This window comes from Pectinophora gossypiella, chromosome 22, assembly GCF_024362695.1.
Source record: "Pectinophora gossypiella chromosome 22, ilPecGoss1.1, whole genome shotgun sequence".
Lineage (NCBI taxonomy): Eukaryota > Metazoa > Arthropoda > Insecta > Lepidoptera > Gelechiidae > Pectinophora > Pectinophora gossypiella.
In genome coordinates this window covers 11,602,040-11,627,565 of record NC_065425.1, presented here as the reverse complement: position 1 = coordinate 11,627,565, position 25,526 = coordinate 11,602,040, and the positions used below count along the sequence as shown (strand labels likewise).

At 38.4% G+C, this 25,526-nt stretch overlaps 1 protein-coding gene across 6 annotated transcripts in view; it reads left to right on the top strand.

The window, feature by feature from the left end:
* Positions 1-25,526, top strand: part of LOC126377240 (complexin) — a 450,369-nt gene that overhangs the window by 390,225 nt on the left and 34,618 nt on the right. For all 6 annotated transcript variants that reach the window (XM_050024950.1, XM_050024956.1, XM_050024952.1 and 3 more), the window contains one exon: positions 12,860-13,023. In XM_050024950.1, coding sequence (XP_049880907.1) covers positions 12,860-13,023 — 164 coding nt within the window. The remainder of the gene's footprint in view (positions 1-12,859; positions 13,024-25,526) is intronic.

Sequence of the window (25,526 nt, the reverse complement as noted above, 5' to 3'; positions counted from 1 at the left end):
TATTATCATTGTTACGTTTTATCGGAAAAAGAATAAAGAATTTTCAATAAATTGTTAAAAAAATATATTTCGTTCCCGCACAAGAATTCTCTACATATAAATCCACTACAAAAATAAATAAAAACATCCACAAGTAAAAAAAGCTTCCTCACCCCAAAGAATATTCCTCTTTCGAGTTCCGTTCAGCGTACACGGTACTTGCAGCTTTTACTTAATTAAAACTCAGTGGCTCAGCTGCGCGGCGCCATTTTTTATTCGTGTGTGGATGAGTAGACTTTTTCTTATTATGTTATTTAGAAGGAGCAGTTTTCCTATGATCCTAGGGGAATGTAGTGAATTTAAATTAGACGTATACATTTTTAACTAGGATATATTTTCGCTTTCCATGTGTAGTCTTGAGTGTGTGTTTGTGTTCTTTTCTCTTCTCGTTTTCGCGTCTAAGGTACCCTTAAATTAGTCTCGATGCAGCGCTGATGTCACACGACAGTCACTCTGCAGCATCGGAACAAAATTATAAACGCCTTTACTGTAAACTAAGTAGCATTCTGCCCACAATTCCGCCCGCGTAAACTTCGGTAGTTTGCCTACATCACAAATAACGTAGCTTCCCATTTTTCTTATCTTATCGTGTGGGTTGTGAGGTCATCAACCCTGGTGTCAGAGTTATGATTGAGCCGCCAAAGGCCCTTGACATGGCTCATGTCACGGTTACTCACTTACACCAGTAAATAATAACCGAGACCAACGGCTTAACGTGCCTTCCGAAGCACGGATCATCTTATTTTCGGACAATCGGGTGATCAGCCTGTAATTTCCACTGGGCCACAGAGGCCGCTATCCATTGGTACTCAAAAAAGCAGTTTCGACATCGGTTCAGTGATTCAGTAGGTTACTTCCAACAAACAGACTTTACGTCCTTGTAATATTAGTTACTTGATCGGAAAATCCGTCCAAAATGATCAACTGCTTATATATTTGGTATGCATAAGCGTAACTACTTTCTTTATTTTTAGATACTTTAATCACAAGACACTGAGTAACTATTTAACCCTGTCGTAGCTAATGTTAGCATCCCCAAGTAATAAATCATCATCATCATCAATTTAAGAGCCACGCTCTTGTCGGTGCAGTATTTCCATGCTACTTTTTTTTAGGGAAAAAAAAGCGGTGGTTTCCCTCTTGCCTCCCGCCCAAATAACCAACCAACTAATAAATCGACTAATTGAAATAACTTATACATTGTTTTAAGTTTACGCGGTTATTATCATAATTAAAACACATAATAACGGGTTCTTACCGCGATCATGGATCCGGGTCCCGTGATCATGGCACTTGCAACAGTGTCGAAATATCGGGAGTCTCATATCCCCATTTAAACGCGGTAAGAACCCGTTATTATGTGTTTTAATTATTTTCAAATAACTTTACTTTCAGACCATAATAATGCCCATAGTAAAATAATAAATACAAAAATTGTTAATATAAAAATGTAAACTAGTAAAATATATATAATATTTATCTACATAACGTGAATCGTGTGTTGAACTTACATACATTCCACTGCTACAGGCCTCCCTTCAATCAACCGAAGGGGGTTTAGTTAGATAGAAGATTTTTATTTATGAGATAATTTGTACAGTTTTCTACTTATGGAAAATTTAATAATAGTTGGTGTCACACCACATTTAGATTAAATTGTCTTAGGGGGCCTCTACGTGTTGACTTCGGCCCCACGCACTCCTTCCAAAAGTCCGGGACTCCATAGGCCCGAGATATGGAAACAACATACATACTAATAATTTATCTTCATTAATATTATAGCTCATTGGGAACTAAGGTGTATGTTATAATTACCCGTGTCGTTATAATGACAGTGCAATTTATTATTATTATTATTATTTTGTGAAGGTGTTTTTTACGGCTAATAGCCGGGACCAACAGCTTAACGTGCCCTCCGAAGCACGGAATCATCTTACTTTTTCGGACAATCAGGTGATTTAAGCCTGAAAAGTCCTTACCAAACAAAGTACAGTCTCACAAAATGATTTCGACTATGTCCCCATCGGGAATCGAACCCGGACCTCCAGATCGTGAGCCTGACGCTCTAACCACTAGACCACGGAGGCTGTTGGAGTACGCTCCATATCCAGGAGCAGCGTGGTGGAGTATGCTCCATATCCCCTATCCCCTACGGTTGATTGAGGGGAGGCCTGTGCCCAGCAGTGGGACGTATATAGGCAGTTTATGTATTATTATTATTTTGTAATTATGTACTTAAAGATTGTCGTATTTAAATAAAAGACAATAGCCCCCATAACTCTGTCCTTAAACTAGAACAAGACGATCCGAAACGTTCTGAAAGTAACGGAACTCTCGTTATTACCGTCTCGTAACCCTGACAATTATAAGAGCAAATTTCGAACTCGGAACAACTTTTGTTCAACTCCCGTTTAACCCTTTACCAGCCAACTCATATTTATTTAAAGACAAATTACTGGGTTAAGCTCAAAGCTATAATTACGTACGAAGAAGGGTTAAGTTGAAAATTCTTGTTGTTTCAATGACATAGATGTCCTTTGATTTGCGTCACATTAAGTTACATTAATTCGTCCATAGTATGTGTAATGACGACATGATTGAGTTCAGATGGTTCCGAACATTCCGACCTCAAATAGTAGACAAATAAAGATCGTAGACAGATATGTTTGCCCTTAGAAAATTATGGATCTACCTCCAATGTCATCAGTCGTCCCTTGATCATGGCACTTGCAACAGTGATGAAATATTAGAAGTCTCATATCCCTGATTAAAGCTGTAAGAACCCGGTATTATTTGGTTTAATCATGATAATAACCGCGTGAACGTCAAACAATGTATGATCAAAATTTTCATGGATAGGATGAATACTCTGTTGCGTAATGGGTAACACGCTTGTCCCTTCTTGACGAGACTTTTTTACAGCCTTCAGTATTATATTTCGAAGTCGTACTAGGCTGTTAATGCTGCCCTCTGTCAGGTTCCATGTTACAGTCCCTGTGACTCGCCTCTTCCGTACTGAATTACTGTACCGATAACTCCCATCTCCGCCTCGCAACCGTTGAGGTCTTCGCCCATATCCCCGGGCAAGGGTTCTACGTTATACCCCGTAGGTCTGGGTCCCTATCCGAACTCAGCCACCATCTTACTCAAGCAAAGCTAAGCTAAGCTAAGCTAAGCTTACTGAAGTAAGCTTCATTAGGCCTGAGGCGCCCAGCCCCGTGACTTTAAACGCGCCGAACAAGAATTTCAGGAATGACTCTGTCCCCCCTGGGAACGGGTTAATAAACTGCACGAAACATTAAAAGAATCATTATTTTAAATCTTCTTTCTTTTAAACTATGACACTACACAGAGTAAATAAACAACCACTGTACCAATATACACCGACGTCTTGCAATGGATGTACCTCTGACAACCCCGATTGGGATGTAGTCGTGAGCTTATGTTTGCTGTTGAACCAATATAGTTATCAGTCAGTAATACAATTAGGCTGTAGGCTATTACGGGGGATCGATGGAGTTCATCGTACGACGTGGAAATGTAGCTCGCTAGATTAGTTTGCTAGTTCGACATAGACGGCTGATTTGATTATATAACTTTAAGTTAATCCTCTTGCGGTCCAGACTCCCGGACACAAAAAATAATAAAAAAAAATAATTGTTTAATTTCATAGAAAAAGATCGACACAACATTCGGTACTACAGCTAGGACACACAAATGCTACAGAAGTATAACCCTGCTACCTGAACTAGGAGACCTGTATCTCAGGAAGCAGTGTTCAGCAATTACATCTTTTATATCGTCGGTTTAGGCAGACCATTGTTAAACTGAATTTATTAGACAATAAACTGTGGTTGAATAAGAACAAATAAACATGCATTTTGTATGTTAATTGTGTTTGTGTGTGTGTGTGTGTGTGTGTGTTTGTGTGTGACTGTGTGAGTGCTTGCGTTACACAATATTTAAACAGTCCAAATCCCGGATTTTATAAGGCCCAGGCCTTAATAAGAACTTACAATCAGGATATTTTGTACCGCCCGGAACTGTGGTAGTCCAGTTGGTAGAACGCTTGAACCAATGATTGTCGAATTTGTTTTCGAATTCATTTTGGGATCTTAAATGATTACCACGTGCTCAGAGTGATGAAAAACACCGTGAGGAAACCCACATTCCCGAGAAATGCATGTTCGAAGGTATGTAACCTAACTGTATTGAGCTGGTTTTCCCTTCGCGGGCTGGAAGGTCAGACAGGCATTCGCTTCTGTAAAAATCCGGACCTGTCAAATCCTCAGGGTAAGCAAGCGAACCCTGTGAAAAACGGGATGATGCTAGGGGGATGATGCATCAGGATTTTTTGGATATAAATTGGAGAAGTCCTTAGAAAAGGTTCATTACAGTCTACTCTGAACTATCGTGCATATTATTATATGAAACGATTGATGAATGTAGAGAAAGCAAGAGAAGTGCCTCTGCTTACCCCGGTGGGAAATAGGTGTGAGTTTTTGTATGTAATTTTGATTTTACTATTAAATAATACGTTATGTATGTACTATTACTTATTAAGGCCTAGGCGTAATTATAATTATGGGATTACGTAGATGATTCCAAGCTATTTACATACATAAACTCATGCTCATTTCCCGTCGAAGTAAAAGAGATATTATGGAATTCCATTATTAACTTTAGACTACACATTTTTAGGCTTCGAAATCACTTTTTCTCAAATCTATTTTTTTTAGTGTTAGTTTTATATTCTATTTGTGTTATGATAACGTATCTTACGAGATCACCAATATGCATCGTTTGACCTTATTTAAATACCAATTCGTAGCGCTTGCTACGAAAAACGTGTAGCGTTTTGCTACGGCGTAGCACGTTCTACATCGTGCAGTGAATATTAAACATTGAAAGATAAATGGATGGCACAATTATTGGAAACAGATAAAATATTGCAATAATTAACAAATATCAAATTAATTGTTATAACAATTAGACTTTTAATTAATATTTGGATTATACAGGGTGTTAGTGCCATCGTAACGAAAACTTTGAGAAATGATTCAGATTATTTCTGGGTTGCTATCAAGTGGAGTTTTCCGTCGCAAAAGTATGAAACTGAAAATAATAAAAAAAAACACAAAAATTTTCATAATTAACAAAAAAACTATACGTTTAATTAAAGCGTTTATACACACACATAAACTCACGCCTATTTCCCACCGGCGTAGATTCACGTCGTTTATCTATTAAAAAACAGAATTTCCTATCAAATTAATCAAATCAAAACCAATCCTGACAACCAGAATGAACCTCAATACAATTACAAATTCAACCGAAATGATCACCTCAATACTATCTCCACATCTTGCAATGGAAATGGGCGTCCCAAATAGGTCTCGAGGGATGACCACAAATCGACCTGATAACTCTGAAATTACCGGTCGGATATCGAAATCGACCCACTTCCATCGATCTGGTGAATTATGAATGCTGGCGGCAGGTCGACCCGGCACGGTATGTCGGTTTAGGCGTAGAACGCCTAAACGAACGTATATATATATATATATATATATATATATATATATATATATATATATATATATATATATATTATTTATTATTACTATTTTCTTATTTTATTTTATTTTTCTTTTTATTATTGTTCGTGTCATTATATGTTTATTGCACCAGCCCGTGCTCCAATGCATTAACTTCTTTCACCCTAAGGTTGCCTGGCAGAAATTGCTATTTAGCAATAAGGCCGCCTATTGTACTTATGTTTTTATTCGTATGTTTATGTCCTTTGTATATGTCATTGTGCAATAAAGTATTATTGATTGATTGATTGATTGAACGCCCACTTCTCGAAATGACAACTGCGTTGCAATTAGACCAATTCTCTAAAAGGTGAATGCAACTCTAAGTTGCATCTTTTGCTACAATTTTGAAAATACATACGTACATAAACTCACGCCTATTTCCCACCGGGGTAAGCAGAGACTATAGAATTCCATTTGCTTCGATCCTGACACACTTCTCTTGCTTCCTCCACATTCATCAATCGCTTCATACACGCACGCCAGTTCAAAGTAGATCGTATTAAACCTTTTCTAAGGACATCTCCAATTTGGTTAATGTAAGACCTTCTCGGTCTGAAAATGAAAATATTTTATCCAAAATGTTGAATTACCTTTTCTTCTAACATGTGGGTTGTGAGGTGGATCACCCACCATGACCCGTCCCACATAAGAATAAGAATAAAATAAATTTATTGCCAGTAACAATTTACATGGATATATAAAATATATATATTTTTAATCTCAGTAAAAATTACGTATTTTGAGAACTGGTCCAATTACCTTGCTATTTTGTGTGTTGGGTCTTTTGTGAAACTGACAAGACCAGATTAATTTTACGACCTTGTTTACCAAGTGGTTGTCGTAACACGCGCATAATGGGTCGTTACAGATAATGTATTGATTTTGGAAATATGAAGCACTCATTTTGTGTAGTCACTTTACGGTTTTAATAGGGATCGTGTAGGAAGTAAACAATTCCGACATAATTATATCATAACAAACGTGACATAAACTTTTGACTATCATCATTTGATGATTCAAACAGCGTTTCTATGGCAGCTGATGGTACATCCATCGCAAGATGTATTAAGTACCCACGCCTCGCTAAGCTATCTGTTAGACCAACGTGGTAGGTGAGCCGTATCGCCGTCTATAGTCTAAAAACTTTGCACTGCAAAACTTGACATTACAGTCTTCTTCGTCTATCGTATGGGTCGTGAGGTGAATTACTAACCTCAGCAACCGTGGTGTCAGGGTTATTTTGAGCCGCCAAAGGCCCATGACATGGCTCATGTAACGAATACATACATCAGTAAGTAGTAACCGTATCCAACAGCTTAACGTGCCTTCCGGAACACGGATCATCTTACTATCGGACGATCAGGAAAACTTTATTGCAAATCCCAGAGAAGTATCGGTGACAGGGCTGTTCGGAGAAGACGAAAGCTATATTTTCATCGAGACCGTGCTAAAATCTGACACTGTCGGCAATGGTATAACAGGCTGAGTGTCGCGTATCGATTCAATTACACAAGGAAGCCTTACTAGTGCCTGCCTGTTACTGTTACTTACAGACAGATTTGTTACGATATTATACTGGTATAGTTACTAAAAAGCATTTAGAGTTGCTTTTGAGACAGTGACAAAATGCAATGCTGAGGCTCCTCCTTTTCGGCCACAACTGATAATATGTTACATGTAATTAGGTTTAAGCAATTTTGGGAAAATGTTTGTGGTTGAATAAACTTCTTTTATTATTATTTTTAAAAAATACATAAATTTTGAAGTGACTTATAATAAAAGTTACGCATACAAGGAACAAAAATACACATAACATTAACATTATTTAAATATTTGTATACATATTTGTAGGTGGAACGTAGAGAACTAACTATAACTTAAACCTGTAACACCAATTTTATGTACCTATGTTCAGTGCAAATAAAGAATCTAACATCTATACGTATCTATCTTCATGTATGTAACACCTAACTGCTTGTGACTTTGCAATGATTAAATGAATATGAATATGAATCTGAAAATAATATTGCGTTCCCCCATCTCTCGCGTTTCATCTTGTGTACATCAGTAACTCTCTCTTCTATTCTATCTCTTCTATCATTAAACTTCATTTCTACGCTTCAAGCTTCGTTTCAATTATATAGACACATATCTACTATTCAAAATTCTAGATTAAGTAAATTAATTTCATCTTTTTTGAGGTTACGTTTTTACAATAATATACCAGACAGTATTTGGAATTTGTCAGAAAATGAATTTAAAGCTCGTGTGAAGCTTACTTTATGTATAAAAGCTTATTATAAGATTAATGATTACCTAAATGACAAAAATGCCTGGTATTAAATGTGTTCCACTAGTTATTAAAATTTAATAACTTGTAATGTATACCTACATTGATTTAAAAGATGTGTTGCTGTTGCAGTTGCTTGTAATTTCTTCTCCTCAGCCGTAACACCTTGCGAAATAACGTAGATTGAAAAATGTTAAAATCACCTTCAACAAGTTTATCTACAATAATTACGTTGAATATACACCAACTGGTGTACCTATGTGTAATACAGGGTGTTAGTGATACCGTACAGAATACTGAGGGGGATGATTCAACTTATGGTCTGAGTGGAATTTCAGAATCGCTACAAATAGATTTAAATTAGAAAGGGTAAAACAAAATTCGTAAAATTACGTATTATTCTACTTTACTCCCATCAAAATTGCCTTTTTGTAGCTAGAAAAATATGTATCTTTACAAATCCCCCAAAGGCGTATTATTAATTCAGAATTACTTATTAAAGTAAATATTTCAATATCATTATTATTTAAATCAAAAAATGAATATTCAAAACCGAATTTCGCGAGTCGATTTAATTAAAGAAAAAATAGCACCAAAAGTACACTCAAGGGGAAAAGTCGTTTCGAGAAAATTATTGAATTTGCCGCGCGAGAAATTATTATTCTGTCAGTGACGTGTCTGGTCGTGATCAATTAATAATTGGATTGGAGACGAGTGCCTTTTTCTTAATGGACGCCGTTATTGAGCGGGAGTACACAATAAATTGAATTGCAAAGCGTCATACTTGAGGAATTCGTTTAATCTAGCGTCCCCGCCATCCCGGGGATGATAGCATGCCATGGGATGCCGGGGGGAGGGGGCACATTGTTTCGCGGTAATATCGTGGCGTGGACGTGCCTATGGAAATGAGCGCGCGCGGATGCTATTTTTATTCGAGGGCGAATTGCTTCGATGAAATGTTTTCGGGGTAAATGTCGATACGGCGTTTGGAATTGGAATTGTCCTCGATACAACGGACAGTTCCTACTTACCGACTTGCAGACTTTTGAAAACTAGTTTTTGTTGCTTTATAAGTTGCTTTTTACTTTTTAAATTAAATTTAAGCTAGCTTATCTCATGCCGTTGTCACCTATATTTAGGTTAACAATTACTGTGTTCTTTTATTGAGGTTTTTACGGTAAGGCAACACATGGTAAGGTAGACATGTTGTTAAAACTGTTGGCGATTAATAAATAAAATAAATTAGTAAAGAAATAAAATCGAAATTACTTATATTTACATGTCATATTTATATTTTTATATCGCTTATGTTCATGATGTCAATGAACATAAGCGATATAACTTTTCTTGATACACACACTTTTCTCGCATTAATACACAGAGTAAGCAGAAACTATGGAATTCCTTATGATTTGATTCTGACATACTTCTCTTGCTTCCTCTACATTTATCAATCGTTTTAACGTGCGCTGGTTTGAAATTAATAATAATTCTAACAATATTTTGTAACAATAATTTTTCAATAAAAATATATTTTTGTTTGTGCAAAATTCACACACCCCGGACACTTCATACAAAACACCTCGTTTTACACAGACGCACTACACATTGTAATTATCGTACACGCGCATCTGTGTGTGTGACGTCTGATGCCATACGATTGAAGACTAATGATTAAAGTAAGCCTAGCTCAGTCGGTGGTGGGTAGCGTAAAGTTGCCATTCTATACGTAGTATTATTCCTTATTCTGTGGTATGGCATAACTTTTATCCAATTAACAATGTCGTGGCCATAATTTTAAGGCAAGTTTTATGAAATTTTGGCGCGGACTTGTGTAAGGGAGAAGTTTAAATGTTGGTGTCAGGGGCAGCCTCCGTCGCATCCGGGGAACTATTCGCCTTGATCCCGATGTTCCATTTTACAAACATAACATAAGATCACGACTATATTCCAATTGGGGTAGTCATAGGTACATCTATGATTGCTTATTTTATGCTTATTTTATTCGTTTGTACATGTCCTTTACTTATGTCATTTACTTACTTATGTAACGTATACTTACGTTTACTTATGTAAAACATTTTATCTATCTGTCGTATTAAGGTGAGAGACCTCATTATCAAAAGGTTCAGAATCCATTCCTCGGCGTAATAATAACACTTGTATCTTATCACTGCGTTTATTAAGCACAACTGTTATAGCTATTTAGGTATACTCGATTGAAGCGACATATCTATCTATGTCTTTGTGCAATAAAGAATTATTGATTGATCGATTGATCTATCGCAAGATGAACTAAGTACCCACAACTCACCAACCCTTCTGTTAGACCAACGTGATCGGTGGTAAGCCTTAACGCAGTCTTTAATGATCGAGCCAACTGTATTCTATATTTCGTGTTTTTAAAACTAAAATCTCCCGGCACGTGCTCTAAATTGTATTCGACTTTATTAGCTCTATCACAGAAAATTTATATCACGTGGTTTCCAATATTACCCTGTTAAAGGCATGTCTGGGGCCTTTGGCGTCTCAATAATAACCCTGACACCAGGGTTGATGAGGTTTGGTAATTCACCAGACAACACTATAGAAAAAAAAGATGAACCTCTATGCTTTTTAAAATTATTTTGTGAAGATTTTCAAGTGATTTATTGTCTTGTCTTTGTGTGTGGCGTCCTTTTATAATAAACGATTTCTATTCTATTCTATTCTATAACATTTACGAAAACCCCATAGGCACGCTCCAATGATTGCAGTCGATTACGACATTCCCGATAAAGCAACCAATACTGTTGATTGTACGAACAACAAACAATGTATCGAAGCTTATCATTTATGGATCTACCAATCTATCAAATGCACACGCTTTGGTATAGAAAATCGGATGCTTTTTCCATCGCGGGAAATAGAATTGGACAGAGATGGCTGTTGTGAATATATTCTTCCTCTTCTATCGTATCAGGGTTATTATTGAGCCGCCAAAGGCTGACATGACTGGTGTAACGACTACGTACTTACATCAATAAGTAGTAACCGGGACCAACGGCTTAACGTGCCTTCCGGATCATCTTACTGTCGGACGATCAGGAAAACATTATTGCAAATCCCAGAGAAGTATCCGTGATCGTCTTACTTTCAGACAATCAGGTGATCAGCCTGTAATGTCCTAACCAAACTAGAGATCACAAAGTGATTTTTGTGATTTGTCCCTACCGGGATTCGAACCCGGGACCTCCGGATCGTGAGCCCAACGCTACACTGGATCCACGGAGGCCGTAAATATATTGGGTTATTTATATGTACATAAAGGTGGTTTGTAATCTCTAACGGCCTTCATGGTTGAATGTTGGAATTTACAATCCGGAGGTGTAAAGTTCGAAACCCGGTGGGGATATATCGCAAAAGTCACTTCGTGATCTAGATCTCGGTTCAGACATTGCAGGCCGATTACCTGGGCCCTGTTTATCAAAACTTACAAGTCTACACGTTCACAAACTACAAGTTACTCACAAGTGTGTAAATTACGTTTATGAAAAAAAAAAACCCCGACCAAAAAAAAGTACTCAATTATTATGACAAAGGGTTAAAAATGCTAAACCCTGTAAAAAGCAAAAAATAACTTATGCCACATATGCTTGCAAGCAAACTGAGCTTGTAACATTCCTATCACACTTAACAAACGACCTGATGACCTGAAGACCTGAACCGATTTCCACCAAACATAGCTAAGAACACTCTCGACTGATATACCTTTCAAACAAAAAAAAACGCAATAAAATCGGATCATCCGTTTGGGAGCTACAATGCCACAGACAGACACATACACATTTACACAGACACGTCAAACTTATAACACCCCGTCGTTTTTGCGTCGGGGGTTAAAAAAATACAGGGATTTTAAAATATACTTGTGAAATTAATAATGACGCTTGTAACATGTAATTTCCATGTGTAGTTTTGATGTGATGATTCTTTAGGTGTACTTACTTAAAACCTTTATGTTTTTTATTACAAATTTTAGTGTAGGAGTTTTTGTATATGTTTGCATTAATGATAAATAAAAAAAGTATTCGCTCTCAGTTCAACATTAATTCTCATACATCCACTACAAATCAAAAACAACATCTACTTCTACCCATCGCATGTAAATCACATTTTCCGTCCCACCCCTAGCTCTCACCGACGTGACAAATGCTTAGATTGACGTGAAATAGATTTTTGAATGGCCGCCATGTTGTGACGTCACTCAGCCGGAAAAATCCGCTTCTAACTGGTTACGACCGGACAAATGTGACTCTAATTTCTTTGATGAATAAATTTTATCTCTCCTATTTACTTCAAAGCAGATGGAAGGATAATAAGGTGCGAGGGCCCTTCCTATTTTAAATTTAGAAGGGAAAAATTCGTTATTCGTTTAATTTTATTTATTGGTATTTGGAATATAGGCGGGGTTTTTGTGCTGCGTTCTGAGAAAAAATAGTGAATACTTTTTGCGCGCTGTCTTTTGGTGACTTGCAGCTCTGCGGATTAAGGGCGTAGATTATGTTTACCTATATGACCGGGCCGGATATTCTAGGGTACTCTGCTTTAGTGAAGGTCTAATCGTGAAATTTTATTCCTTACGGCTGAAATGAGCAGTACATGAAACTATAATAAAATGTAATTATTATAACTACTTATGGCTGTGATGTCCATTTATGTACATAAATATGTATATGTGATTAATGTGTATGTGTCTATTTATCATTATTTTTTATTTTTTTATTTTTTTGTTTTTCTGTCAGAAACGCTGTTTGAATCATCTGATAAAGATGTAAAGGCCTGAAATGATGATGTCTATTTATGTATTTTTTTTTTTTAATGAAAAAATGCTTTATTTACCAAAATGTATGTATGAATGGATATTAAAAATACATCTCCCTTGTTGCAGGCGCGGTGGGCGGTGATGGCGATGACAGCGACGACAAGGAAAAGGAGGAAGAGGCAGAACGCGAGAGGCAAGAGGCCATCCGCGAGGCCGAGGAGCGCCGCAAGGAGAAACACCGCAAGATGGAAGAGGAACGGGAGAAGATGAGACAGGAGATTAGGGACAAGGTAAGTGAAAGTGAGACAGGTAGAAAGACAAGATGCCATCCGCGAGGCGGAGGAACCCCGCGAGGAAGAAGAGGAACTGGAGAAGATGAGACAGTAGATTAGGGACAAGGTAAGTGAGAGTGAGACAGGTAGAGAGGCAAAAGACCATCCGCGAGACAAAGGAGTGCCACAAGTAGAAACACCGCAAGTTGGAAGAGGAATGGAAGAAGATGAGACAGGAGATTAGGGACAAGGTAGGTGCGAATGAGACAGGTATAGAGGCTAGAGGCCATATGCGAGGGGAAACACCGCAAGGGGCAAAAGAAATGGGAAAAGATTAGTGATTAGGGATGTGGTAGGTGCCAGCGAAAAACAATTAGTTTAGTTCAATTATTTAGGATTCCAATTCCATTCTTTTGTTTTAATTTCGTTTATAAAGACACCACAAGTTACGTCACTTTGTTGGAATGGGACGATATCACGCGCGCGAGAATGCTTCTAAGAACGCTCATATACACTGTCTTGTGTTTGAATTGATCGCGCGGCGTGTAAGTTGACTCACTGTCCATTTATTGTACACACAAACACCAGAATACGAAACATAAGTTCACGACTATATCCCAATTGGGGTAACCAGAGCGACATCCATCGCAAGACGAACTAAGTACCCACACCTCACCGAACTCTCTCTTAGATCAACTTCACATCCCGGACACTTCATACAAAAAAACACGTTTTACACAGACTCTATAATGTGTGAGTGACGTCTGATGCTCATACTATTGAAGACTAAAGTAAGACCGTGAGGGGGGGTGAGGTAAACCTAACTCAGCCGCAGGTGGGGAGCGGAGAGTTGGCGTTCTATACGTAGTATTATTCCTTATTCTATGCCAACGTGATAGGGGGTAAAACCAGAATACTAAATACATATACATGTATATATTCGATAATCTGAGCCAATCTATTCTGAACCGAACTGATCTAAATATATTAAAATCATGTATATATTTAAAAATAACTACATATTAAAATCAGGGGGGTTAAAATGGCCACATCGAAGCAATTCATCTAAGAAAGCAATATTGCTTCGATGTGGCCATTTTAACCGCCCAGGTCAATAAAACAGACTCAAAGTCGCAGTTTGCCTAAATCCGTACCACCACACACACAGTCAAGCACCCCACTTGTCCATTGAACAACTCTCACACAGAACGAATTGCAGTGGAGTACACTTGACCCGGCCTGGTGGTGACTAATTATCCGCGTCACAGTTCTGGGGCCTTTGTTAACCCTTCTACAGACTTGTTAACCCTTAAAGGACTTTTTGAATTTGCTGTTAGGTTCTCATGACTTTGCAATTCGCGCATATACTTTCTCTAACAGGAAAGAACATAATACATACACACAGAAGATCACGCCTGTTTCCCATTGGGGTAGGCAGAGAACATGGAATTCAACTAACTACGATCTCAATACACTCTCAAGAAGACACGTTAAGCTATTGGTCCCGGTTACTACTTACTGATGTAAGTTTGTAGTCGTTACTTAAGCTATGGGGCCTTTGGTGGCTCGATAGTAACCCTGACATAAGGGTTGATGAGGTAGGACATTGACCTCACAACCCTCACGAGAGAAGAAAGTATGTACTCGTAATTAATATAACTTCTTCTTCTAAAACTGCCATGCCCTACCGGGCGTCGGTGACCACCACCGCAAAGTCTTCCCTATTCTGAGCCAGTCTGGAGGGCGCGGCTGCGTCCCTATTTTTAGTCCATTTCTTAATATTATCCAGCCAATTTATCCTCCTTCTACCCCTTCCCCGTTTCCCATCTATTTTCTCTTCCAAAATTTCCTTCACTATGCGGTATCTGGTGTATGTGCCCAAAATATGCAATTTTACGTTTTTTCAATGTGGCTAAAACTTCCCTCTTCCCTCTTAATATAACTACACAGAACATAAAAGAGACGTTCAAATCCAGCCTAAAATCTTAAAAAAATCCCAGCCGAACTAATTGCCTCTTAAACAAGAAAAACTGTCTCCTAAAATACTAGATACCAGATAATTAAGTGAAAAAGGCTCACATTCATCGTGAAAGCCTGACATCTTCATTTTGCAAACAAAGGACCTTCCAACCCTCAGAGCTATATCCCAGTTTTTTTTTTAATTAAAAAGACTTAATCATCTTTGGACTTAAAGCCAGTTGCACGGTTAGGGATTATCTGATATGATAAATTATTAATGACTAAGACACAGTCGACCTCTAAGGAGTAACTAGACTTTGAGAAATAGAGGGTTCGGGTTCGATTCTCAGTCAAGTCAAATTTTAAACAGCTACTTTTTAGGGTGCCTTATATACAACATTACACTGGCTCCTATTTGTTAAATTATTAGTTTTATTATGAATTATTATTATTAATAATATGACACTTTATTGTACACAAATTCTTAAAACATTTACAGGAAATTTAATTATTTTAATTAATAATTTTATTATAATTTTTATTAATTTTCTATTATATTTTATTTTAGTTGTTCACTTCATTGTGCATGCTTGTTTATAACTTTGCATATGCAGAGTGTAGCTTGTAATTTGTCCGCAATAAATATATAAATAAATAGCATTATGGGAGTCTACTAAGCCTACGCTGTCTGTATGTCTGTCCTCATTTTAAAAGGCTATATCTACTAAAAAATAATTTAATTTAATTTTCACAGATTATGTGTCATTATGGCACATTTATCAACAAATAAGAAAAATAACAAAATATTAAGCATAAAGTGATACTTACCTTAAAAGAGAACCATATTGAAGACTATAGAGAACCGAAGAGGAAATATGATTGGCCACCTGATACGACACGATTCATTTATAACAAACATCATAGAAAGAAAAATTGAAGGGAAGAGAGGAAGGGTAGACGTGGGAGAACATTTATAAAACAAAAGGGAAGGTGCAGGTCGTGTCGTATCGGGAGGTGAAGGTTTTGGCGGGAAGAAGAGAGAAATGGCGATTACCCCACCGACAAGAGCGCAGCTCTTAAATGATGAGAGAGAAAGAGGGATATTCACATTTAAAATAAAGTCACCATTGTCAATTAAGCATCATCATCAGCCCATTAACGTCCCCACTGCTGTAGCACGGGCCTACCCTATGGATGGATAGGCCTTAAACCATCACGCGGGCCCAGTGCGGATTGAAGGTTGTTAACGACTGCTAATGCCGGGACCAACGGCTTAACGTGCCTTCCGAAGCACGGAGGAGCTCGAGATGAAACCTGTTTTTTCGTGGTCACCCATCCTATGACCGGCCTTTGCGAAAGTTGCTTAACTTCAACATTCGCAGACCGAGCGCGTCAATTAAGCATAACAAATACAATTCTAATGCAAAATAAACTTGAATCAAACGGGAAAATGTTACAACCGTTCCGAAATATTCAAAACTTGCCAAAAAAAATAGCCGCGCGCTTTGTACGACTTTTTGTCATTTTTGCAATTTCCAGGACATACCGAGTTTCTCCCGTTTTTTCCTGTTGGCAGATAAAGGCGGGACTCAATGGCGCAAATTATAATTACGGTATTTCGGTGTCCCGTGTTGCGGCGTATTTAAGTGTAATCTGTAAAGACTTAAATTAAATTCAGAATCGATAAAACAAAAACGTCGGTTTATGTAAGTATCTCGTGAGGAGGAGTCGTTAACCTCAAAACATCAACTTAGTCAATAATATTCTCAACTCAGTAAGTACCTGGATTTTTACCAATTTGTGTTTGATATATACCATTTTTGGGTCATTGATTTCCTTGGCCGTCTTACTTAAATTTGAAGATTAGAGATTTCTAAAAATGCCATCTAAAGCAAAACCGAAGAATAAGGAATAATCAACGGCCTTCGTGGTCCAGTGGTTGAGCGTTGAGCTCACGATCCGGACGCTCCGGGTTCGAATCTCGGTGGGGCCATATCACAAAAATCACTTTGTGATCCCTAGTTTGGTTAGGACATTACAGGCTGATCACCTGTTGTCCGAAAGTAAGATGATCCGTGCTTCGGAAGGCACGTTAAGCCGTTGGTCCCGGTTAAGTAGTCGTTACATGAGCCATGTCAGGGGCCTTTGGCGGCTCAATAGTAACCCTGACACCAGGGTTGATGGGGGTGGTAATTCACCTCACAACCCACACGATAGAAGAAGAAGAAGAAATAATATTACGTACACTTTACGGAACAACTCTCCGCTCTCCATCAGCAGCTGAGCTAAGTTTATCCCCCCCTCGGTCTTACTTTACTCTTGAATCGTATGGCGTCACACATACAGATGCGCGTGTACCATAATGTCAATGTGTAGTGTCTGTGTAAAACGAGGTGTTTTGTAGGAAGTGTCTGATGAGTGGCAAATCAGAAAAAAATTAGATAAGTGACAATCAGAGATCTGTGAATAAAATTAAGTTATGGTTTCCGTCAGTATAGTTTAACTCCTTTACCAGAATTGTATTTCCAACTTCAACGACGTTCCATGACGTCTTTACATTTATTTGTAAAAACTATGGTAAGTACGATAAGTTGCAAAAGTCCAATCAGTTTCTTGCAAAGTAATAAATTAACTGGTTTCACTTAAGACCTCCTAGTTACATGTCGTTTCTATAATAGACCAAAAACACCTACAAAAACATAAATTTCATAATTATGACAACAAATACATTGTATATAACATTAAACATACATTTAAACGCGGTAAGAACCCATTATCATGTGTTTTAATTATGACAACTAATGGTTCATAATTTCAACACTGTTTACAAATAATTCCCTTAGCTCACTGACTGCACTTTTGCTCTTTGATTGTACATAAATATAGTTAGATAAAACTTAATCGGAAAATTATGACTTGATGAATATTTTTTCAAGTTGTCTGTCTTAACGATCTGCATATTTCTTATTTTTATTCTTACTAAATAATTCCTAATGCAAAAATAAATCATTTAATCATTTCTACGTCAATATTAACAGTCTCAATAAAGTTAATATTACCGGGAACTGTCCAAATAATTCAACTAAAGCCTGACTAAACATTGCTCAATGTTAACTAACTTCTCGAGTATCTACTCAACTACTGCACGTTGAGTGGTTCTGAAAACAGCGTTTTTGCAGACATATTCACAGGTCGAGACGCATATTTTTTTTTTACCTTTGATGGGTTTGCTCTTGGCCCCAGACTTGCGAAAAGGCATTGACGAGGCCTTAAATGGAGCCAGCTCGCCCAGAAGGTGCCTGTTCACTCTGGCCTTGAAAGTACCCGGGTTATAATTGTACATAATCACGCCGAATTATATTATTATTTTTTAAAGATTGATCGACAAACTTTATAAACGAAAATAAAAACAAAACTAAAATTCAAAGCGTTGAAAAAAAAGTAAATACAAAAACATGTAAAAAGGTTATAAAATGTTCTGCGAGGAGTTCTCAACAAGCTCAGCATAAAACTCTGAAAATCAAGGATCAACAGAGCGCTGGTTTTTTCTGTTCAAATAAGAATAAGAAGGATATTAATAGCAATAATCTCATGACAGTTATGTTTTTTTAAAAAAAAGGGCTATGGCCCTGTGTCGAGGTTTTTCCTGCAAGTTCTTTTCCCCAATTATACAGGTTGTGAGAATCTGCAGTAGTTTTAGGCAGATGAGATGTTCGTTATGGAAATATTTGACAATTCAAAGTGTAACTAAATGAAGCTATTTTTGAATATGAATTTGACGTACCCGCTCATTCTTTAGCCACACATCTGCCCAAACTTAATCGCGCAAATGGAATCACAACATCGCGCGCCACCTGCCGCCGGCCATATGAAACATGATTGAACACCCTCTACCACAACATACACTGTAGAACACGCTGTATATTTGGCTGTTGATTTAGTGTACAGTACCATTAACCTTTATAGAGTGAAGTACCGAAAAAATCTTCTGGAGGTCCGGGTTCGATTACCGACAAGGACATTGTCGAAATCACTTTGTGAGACTGTCCTTTGTTTGGTAACATTGCAGGCTTGAATCACCTGATTGTCCGAAAAAGTAAGATGATTCCGTGCTTCGGAAGGCACGTTAAGCTATTAGCCGGCTATTAGCTCCACCAACCCGCAGTGGAGCAGCGTGGTAGAGCATGCTTCATACTCCCTCCGGTAGATTCAGAGCTCTTCAGAATAAATACTTCTAGACATTATTAGTTACAAAAAAAAAACAAATGATTATCTGTGTTAGAGATGATATATAAACACTCAATTGATTTTTACGATCATCAGCGCCTAAACGTTACTTAAGTAAGCTTTTTCTTTACACTCAGCAGCGAATTTGTTCCTTTCTTCATCCATCACTTTAAAGTAAGTACCAATAGACAAAGTGGCCCCTTCCGTTACATAACACTAAGCACTCTACCCCCCCCTCTCAAATTGCCATAATTTCGCTCAAAGATTGCACCTTCAGTGGCCCCTACGGGCGAGTTATAGCCAGGGCTGTCGACAAACAGTTGTCGACAATTTATTCATTTCAGGACTTAAAACAGATAAATATGAATAAAAAATCCGCTAACAAAATAACGCAGAGTTACTTACAGTAATACTAAAATATGCCCTCATCAACCCAGTGTTACTATTGAGCCGCCAAAGGCCCCTGACATGACCCATGTAACGACTACGTACTTACATCAGTAAGTAGTAACCGGGCCAGGCTTAACGTGCCTTCCGAAGCAGGGATCGTCTTACTTTCAGACAATCAGGTGATCAGCCTTTAATGTTCTAACCAAACTAGTGATCACAAAGTGATTTTTGTGATATGTTCCCAACAGGATTCGAACCCAGGACCTGCGGATCGTGAGTTTAACGCTCAACCACTGGACCACGGAGGCCGTTTGGAAACGACATACAAATAATAATAATAATTTATTATAGAACTGTAACAGCCTCCGTGGTCTAGTGGTTAGAGCGTTAGGCTCACGATCTGGAGGTCCGGGTTCGATTCCCGCTGGGGACATTGTCGAAATCACTTTGTGAGACTGTCCTTAGTTTGGTAAGGATTTTTCAAGCTTGAATCACCTGATTGTCCGAAAAAGTAAGATGATTCCGTGCTTCGGAGGGCACGTTAAGCCGTTGGTCCCGGCTATTAGCCGTAAAAACACCTCCACCAACCCGCATTGGAGCAGCGTGGTGGAGTATGCTCCGTACCCCCTCCGGTTGATTGAGGGGAGGCCTGTACCCAGCAGTGGGACGTATATAGGCCGTTTATGTATATTATAGAACTGTAATGATCGCCAACCCTAATACCCGCAGCGTCAGAAATGCCATCACAGCACTCAATGGCTGGTCTCAAACTCAAGACATCGTGGAGTCCCGGGACATCGCCTCGAGTGGCCCCACATTTTACCACTTTACCCCAATTCCAGTACTTCACTTTTGTTTAATTATCTCCGCTTTGACACAAAAGAGACCGCATTCTGTTGCTACAAGAACTTAATTGTAATTCTATGCTAACTGGGGGCGATATTTCAATCTCATATTCCGGCCCAGCATGACTGCCTTTGCAGGGTTACTATCGAGCCACCAAAGGCCCCTGACATGACTCATGAAACGACTACGTACTTACATCAGTACGTAGTAACCGGGACTAATGGCTTAACGTGCCTTCCGGAGCACGGATCATCTTACTTTCGAACAATCTGTTGATCAGCCTGTAATGTCCTAAACAAACGAAGTGATTGTGATATGTCTTCATCGGGATTCGAACCCGGTACGTCCGAATCGTGAGTCCAACGCTTGACCACGGATGCCGTTAAGTTTCTGTCGGAGAATCTACAGCCATAGATTGGCTTATGGCTTGCCCCGCGTCATGCGGTATTGCGGATGTGAATATGTATGTACTCGTATATTCAAACAAAGCTCCTCTGCTCACCCTTATACATCGCAGATGTTTTTAGTTGCTCCAATCTACATAGGCATGTGCATAATTTACATACTTTACTCGGAAAAGCGCCGAGCGTCGAATATCTCGACATTTGCATGGTAAACAAAATTATGTCACACCCCGGACACTGCACAAAAATATCTCCTTACCGTGTATCGCCTAACGGATAAATGCGAGAGAGACAGAAAATCCCGCACGCTCTTTTACTCATTGTAATTTTGTACAATTACAACAACTAACAAGAAAGAAATAAAAACCATTCATTTCCATATTGGCCGCCACATTACCAGAATTCAATTTACTTAAAAAACAATAAGACTAATAATTCTTCTCTTTTTCTATCGTGTGGGTTATGAGGTGCAAAAAGACAAACAATTAAAATTCAAATTCAAAAATATCTATATTCAGTAGGTAACATAGTTACACTTTGAATCGTCAATTTTTACATAACGAACGTCTCATCCGCCTAAAACTACTGCAGCTTCTCACAACTTGTATAGCCGGGGAAAAGAAGCTGCAAGAAAAACCTCGGCACAGGGCCCTAGACGTTCTTTTACAAAAAATTAAACAACATTGTTCCGCAATTGAGTAATTTAGCTGCCTAGTATCAGTTCTCAAATAGTTAATCCCATGCATTCATATCTTCTAAAGAATCACTAACCTTTTTTGCAAAATTTCTGTTTAACTCATCATCATCAGCCCATTAACGTCCCCACTGCTGGGGCATGGGCCTTCCCTATGGATAGATAGGGAGATCGGGCCTTAAACCATCACGCGGGCCCAGTGCGGATTGATGGTTATTAACGACTGCTAATGCAGCCGGGACCAACGGCTTAACGTGCCTTTCAGCTCGAGCGCGGTTACCCCTGCGCCACCGAGCTCCTCAATCTGTTTAACTCATCACTCATCACTATCAGCCCATTAACGTCCCCACTGCTGGGGCACGGGCCTTCCCTATGGATGGATAGGGAGATCGGGCCTTAAACCACCACGCGGGCCCAATGCGGATTGGTGGTTATTAACGACTGCTAATGCAGCCGGGACCAACGGCTTAACGTGCCTTTCAGCTCGAGCGCGGTTACCCCTGCGCCACCGAGCTCCTCAATCTGTTTAACTACTGAATAATAAAAATATATCAATCACCTAACTACGCATTGTGGAGGGTGTCCAAAATAGATCTCATTCAGCATAATGACGTGACACGTGCTTTGCACAGGCCGCAGCGATGGTATCATGAGAGACCGAACAAACCATACATGCTTGCTTGGAACAAATTAACGAGAAGGCAAAGGTCGTGTCTTATAAGGAAGTCAAAGAATTCGCACTAGGTAAACAAGAAAGGAGAATGCTACACTGACAAGAGCATGGCTCTTAAATCAATGATGATAACAAGAACAAAATCCGTGTCAATCCTGTTCGGAGAACGCGCGAATTAGATAGTGTCACAGGTTCAAGGAAGCAAGGCTCTAAAGCAACGAAATCGACTTTCATCGTCATCATCACTTATTTAAGAGCACCTATTCGGGACATAGGGGCGATGCCAACAACAATAAAAACACAACAGACAACATTTTATCTTCGAACAATAAAATAAGAGTACCAACACTATAAAATCATACTCGCCAACGTTCTATGAAACAACAAATTTTCCACACAGCACCAACTGCTATAATCCAATCAGTCGCATGTTTAAATAAGATTAAGCTCGTATCACCCTGTAAAGCCGGCGCTGATTGGCCGCGGCAAGCAAACACCCTGTGTACACAAACAGAATTAACTATTAACATGTGCTCTTTTTGATCCAGATTTACGGATTTTTTTCCATGAGCATCTCTCGTTTATTTAATGCGCAAGATCAATAATACTTATCGAGACGGGGGATTAAGTCTGGAGGATTCAAATTCCAATTCAAAACTGGAGTATCAAGTTTGGAGGATTAAAATTCCCATTCAAAACTTTTATTTCGGTTTTTTTTACATCCATATAGTTGTTAGTAAATAACTTAATAATAATAATAGTCTGAAAATGCTAGGCCTCCCTACCAACACGTATGTCATCATGCAGAAAGCAGCCATACTTGTCGGATAGTACGCAAATTCCTATCCTCCGACATTGACATCATGACTGAACGCACAGATACATAATTACCCTCCTTCCAGTGGCACTTGGTCTGTGACCCGTGTCTCTGGTAAATACCCTCCGAAAGAGGAGATAAACTATAGTTTAAAAGGAAATAATAATAATAAAAAAGTTTATTTAGGTAAAATCTACGACACACATATACATTTACAACATTAAAATATACACACATAACATTAATATTTAGTATTAACTTATGAACTGGACCCCGATACCGACCTTGCCGTGGTCGACGATTTCCCTCAATCGGCGCTTATCGCCATCGACACACTAGGGTCGATTAATTCTTTCAAATATTTTTCCTCTCAGACGACGCCTTGAGCTTGAGCCCTTGTACCGGAGAGCCTTCAGCGCTCCCCATTTGTCCGGCCAAGTTGTTAATGCCATCTGCGGCAAATATACAATAAGTTACGTCAAAAAAAATATTAATGAACTATGTTAGTTACATCAAGAGACAAACATTTATTACTGTAAATAGTTTCTAACTTTTTTTGTAATGTGAACATTTCTTATTAACACCATAAACGAAACAGTTACAGAACAAAAATCAAATCAAAATCAAAAATCAAAAATCATTTATTTCAGACATGATGGTCCATATTACATTAAACAAATAAATAAAATTAAATTAAATTAAGTTAAATTAAAATCAAAATTAAAACCAAAATAAAAATTAAAATACAATAAAATTAAAATTACAAAATTACTAGTAGTTTTTGTTTGTCAGTAAATGCATCATACAACAATGGCGCATATACTGACAGTCAAACCTACTCGCAAACACGCTCAGGACGCTGCTGGGGCTGGCCCGCACCCTGCGCACCAGTGATGTGCTGCGTTTCCGCATGATGGTGTAGAAGCAGTCCATCCTTGCATCCGCAAACATCCCTGACGCGCTACAGAAACGAGGCAGCCCCACCAGCACCCGGAACGCATTATTATATTGAACTCTCAGGGCGTTATACTGTTTTTGCGTATGACTGACCCACAGCGCGCCCGTGTAAAAGTTGGTACAGTAAGCTCGGAAAAGAAAACAAAAACAAAAATAAAATTATCGATTATCGATTCATTTGCTGTGCCCAATCTGGGTCCATAATGTATTACTCACCTTATGTTTCCAACCTTTTATCATGTGGAACGCAATAAATGATATGATTGTGATTTTGGTGTTAGTGACATCGTAACGAAAACTTTGAGGGATGATTCAGACCATGATTCTGAGTTGATACAAGTGAAATGCTTTTTTCTCAGTTTTTTAAAATAATTTTCAATTTTATACTTTTGAAAAATTCCTCTTGATAACAACTCAGAATCATTGTCTGAATCATCCCTCAAAGTTTTCGTTACGATGTCACTAACACCCTGTATTATAAGCAGTTACTTTATAAACTTTCCCTTCAACCACAGAATAATTTTTACCCCAAAACCCGTATATAGACCCGCCACCTCTATAACCAACCGCCAATAACCGCCCCAAAGTTCCGACATCAACTTAAATTAGCGACACTTTACAACTGTTTCGCGTCCATTGCCGGCCCGGTTCCAACATTAGAAGTTCTATTACCACGCCGCGCTATGGACTCGCTCAAACACTCCTCGCCGTTAATAAAATTTCGATCCTAAATGGATGTCAAAGGACCTCTAGTCCCCTAGTAATTTTATAGCGAAAGGTGTGGTGTGAGTTATGAAGTTATGAACTGGTTGCTACGTCGTAGATGTTGCTACAAGCGTAGTCTTTGCTACGTAAAATCGTAGCAATTTCACAATACAATACAATACAAAAACTATTGCACTTAAATCACATCACAAATACATTAGTATTATAACAAAATAATAATAATAATAAACTAAAAATTAAAAATATAAATGATCAATTACTATTAATATATTTTTTTTAATTTTAGTCTTGTATCGTGTGGAATGTGAGATGGGTGACTGACCCCATGAATAAGAGGCCCCTTGCCATAGCTCATGTAACGACTACGTATTTACATGTACTATAACGTCGCCTTATAGCGGAAACCACGTAATTTGATTCTGATGTAATTTTCTTCAAGAAAACATCGATTTCATTCATTTAATTTAAATCAGAGTCAAAAATTTACCTGGACCGAAACTAGCGTATTTATTGCGTTGCGAAGTTTTGTTAACAAAAATCACAAAGGCGTTTACGTGGTTACCATTAAAAGACCCGGAGGTCCCGGGTTCGAAGCCCGCTGGAAACATATTCCAAAAGTAAAAATGATGCGTGTTTCGGATGGCACATTGCTCCAATTGCCTACCATTGGTCCCGTTTACTACTGATGTAAATGAGTAATCGTTACACGAGCCATGTCAGGGGCCTTCAACTCACCTCACACCCCACACGATATCCTCAAAATTTTACATTGGTCAATAACCCGACAGAATTAGGTAGACAACAAGTCAAACGAATTGCATACCAGCG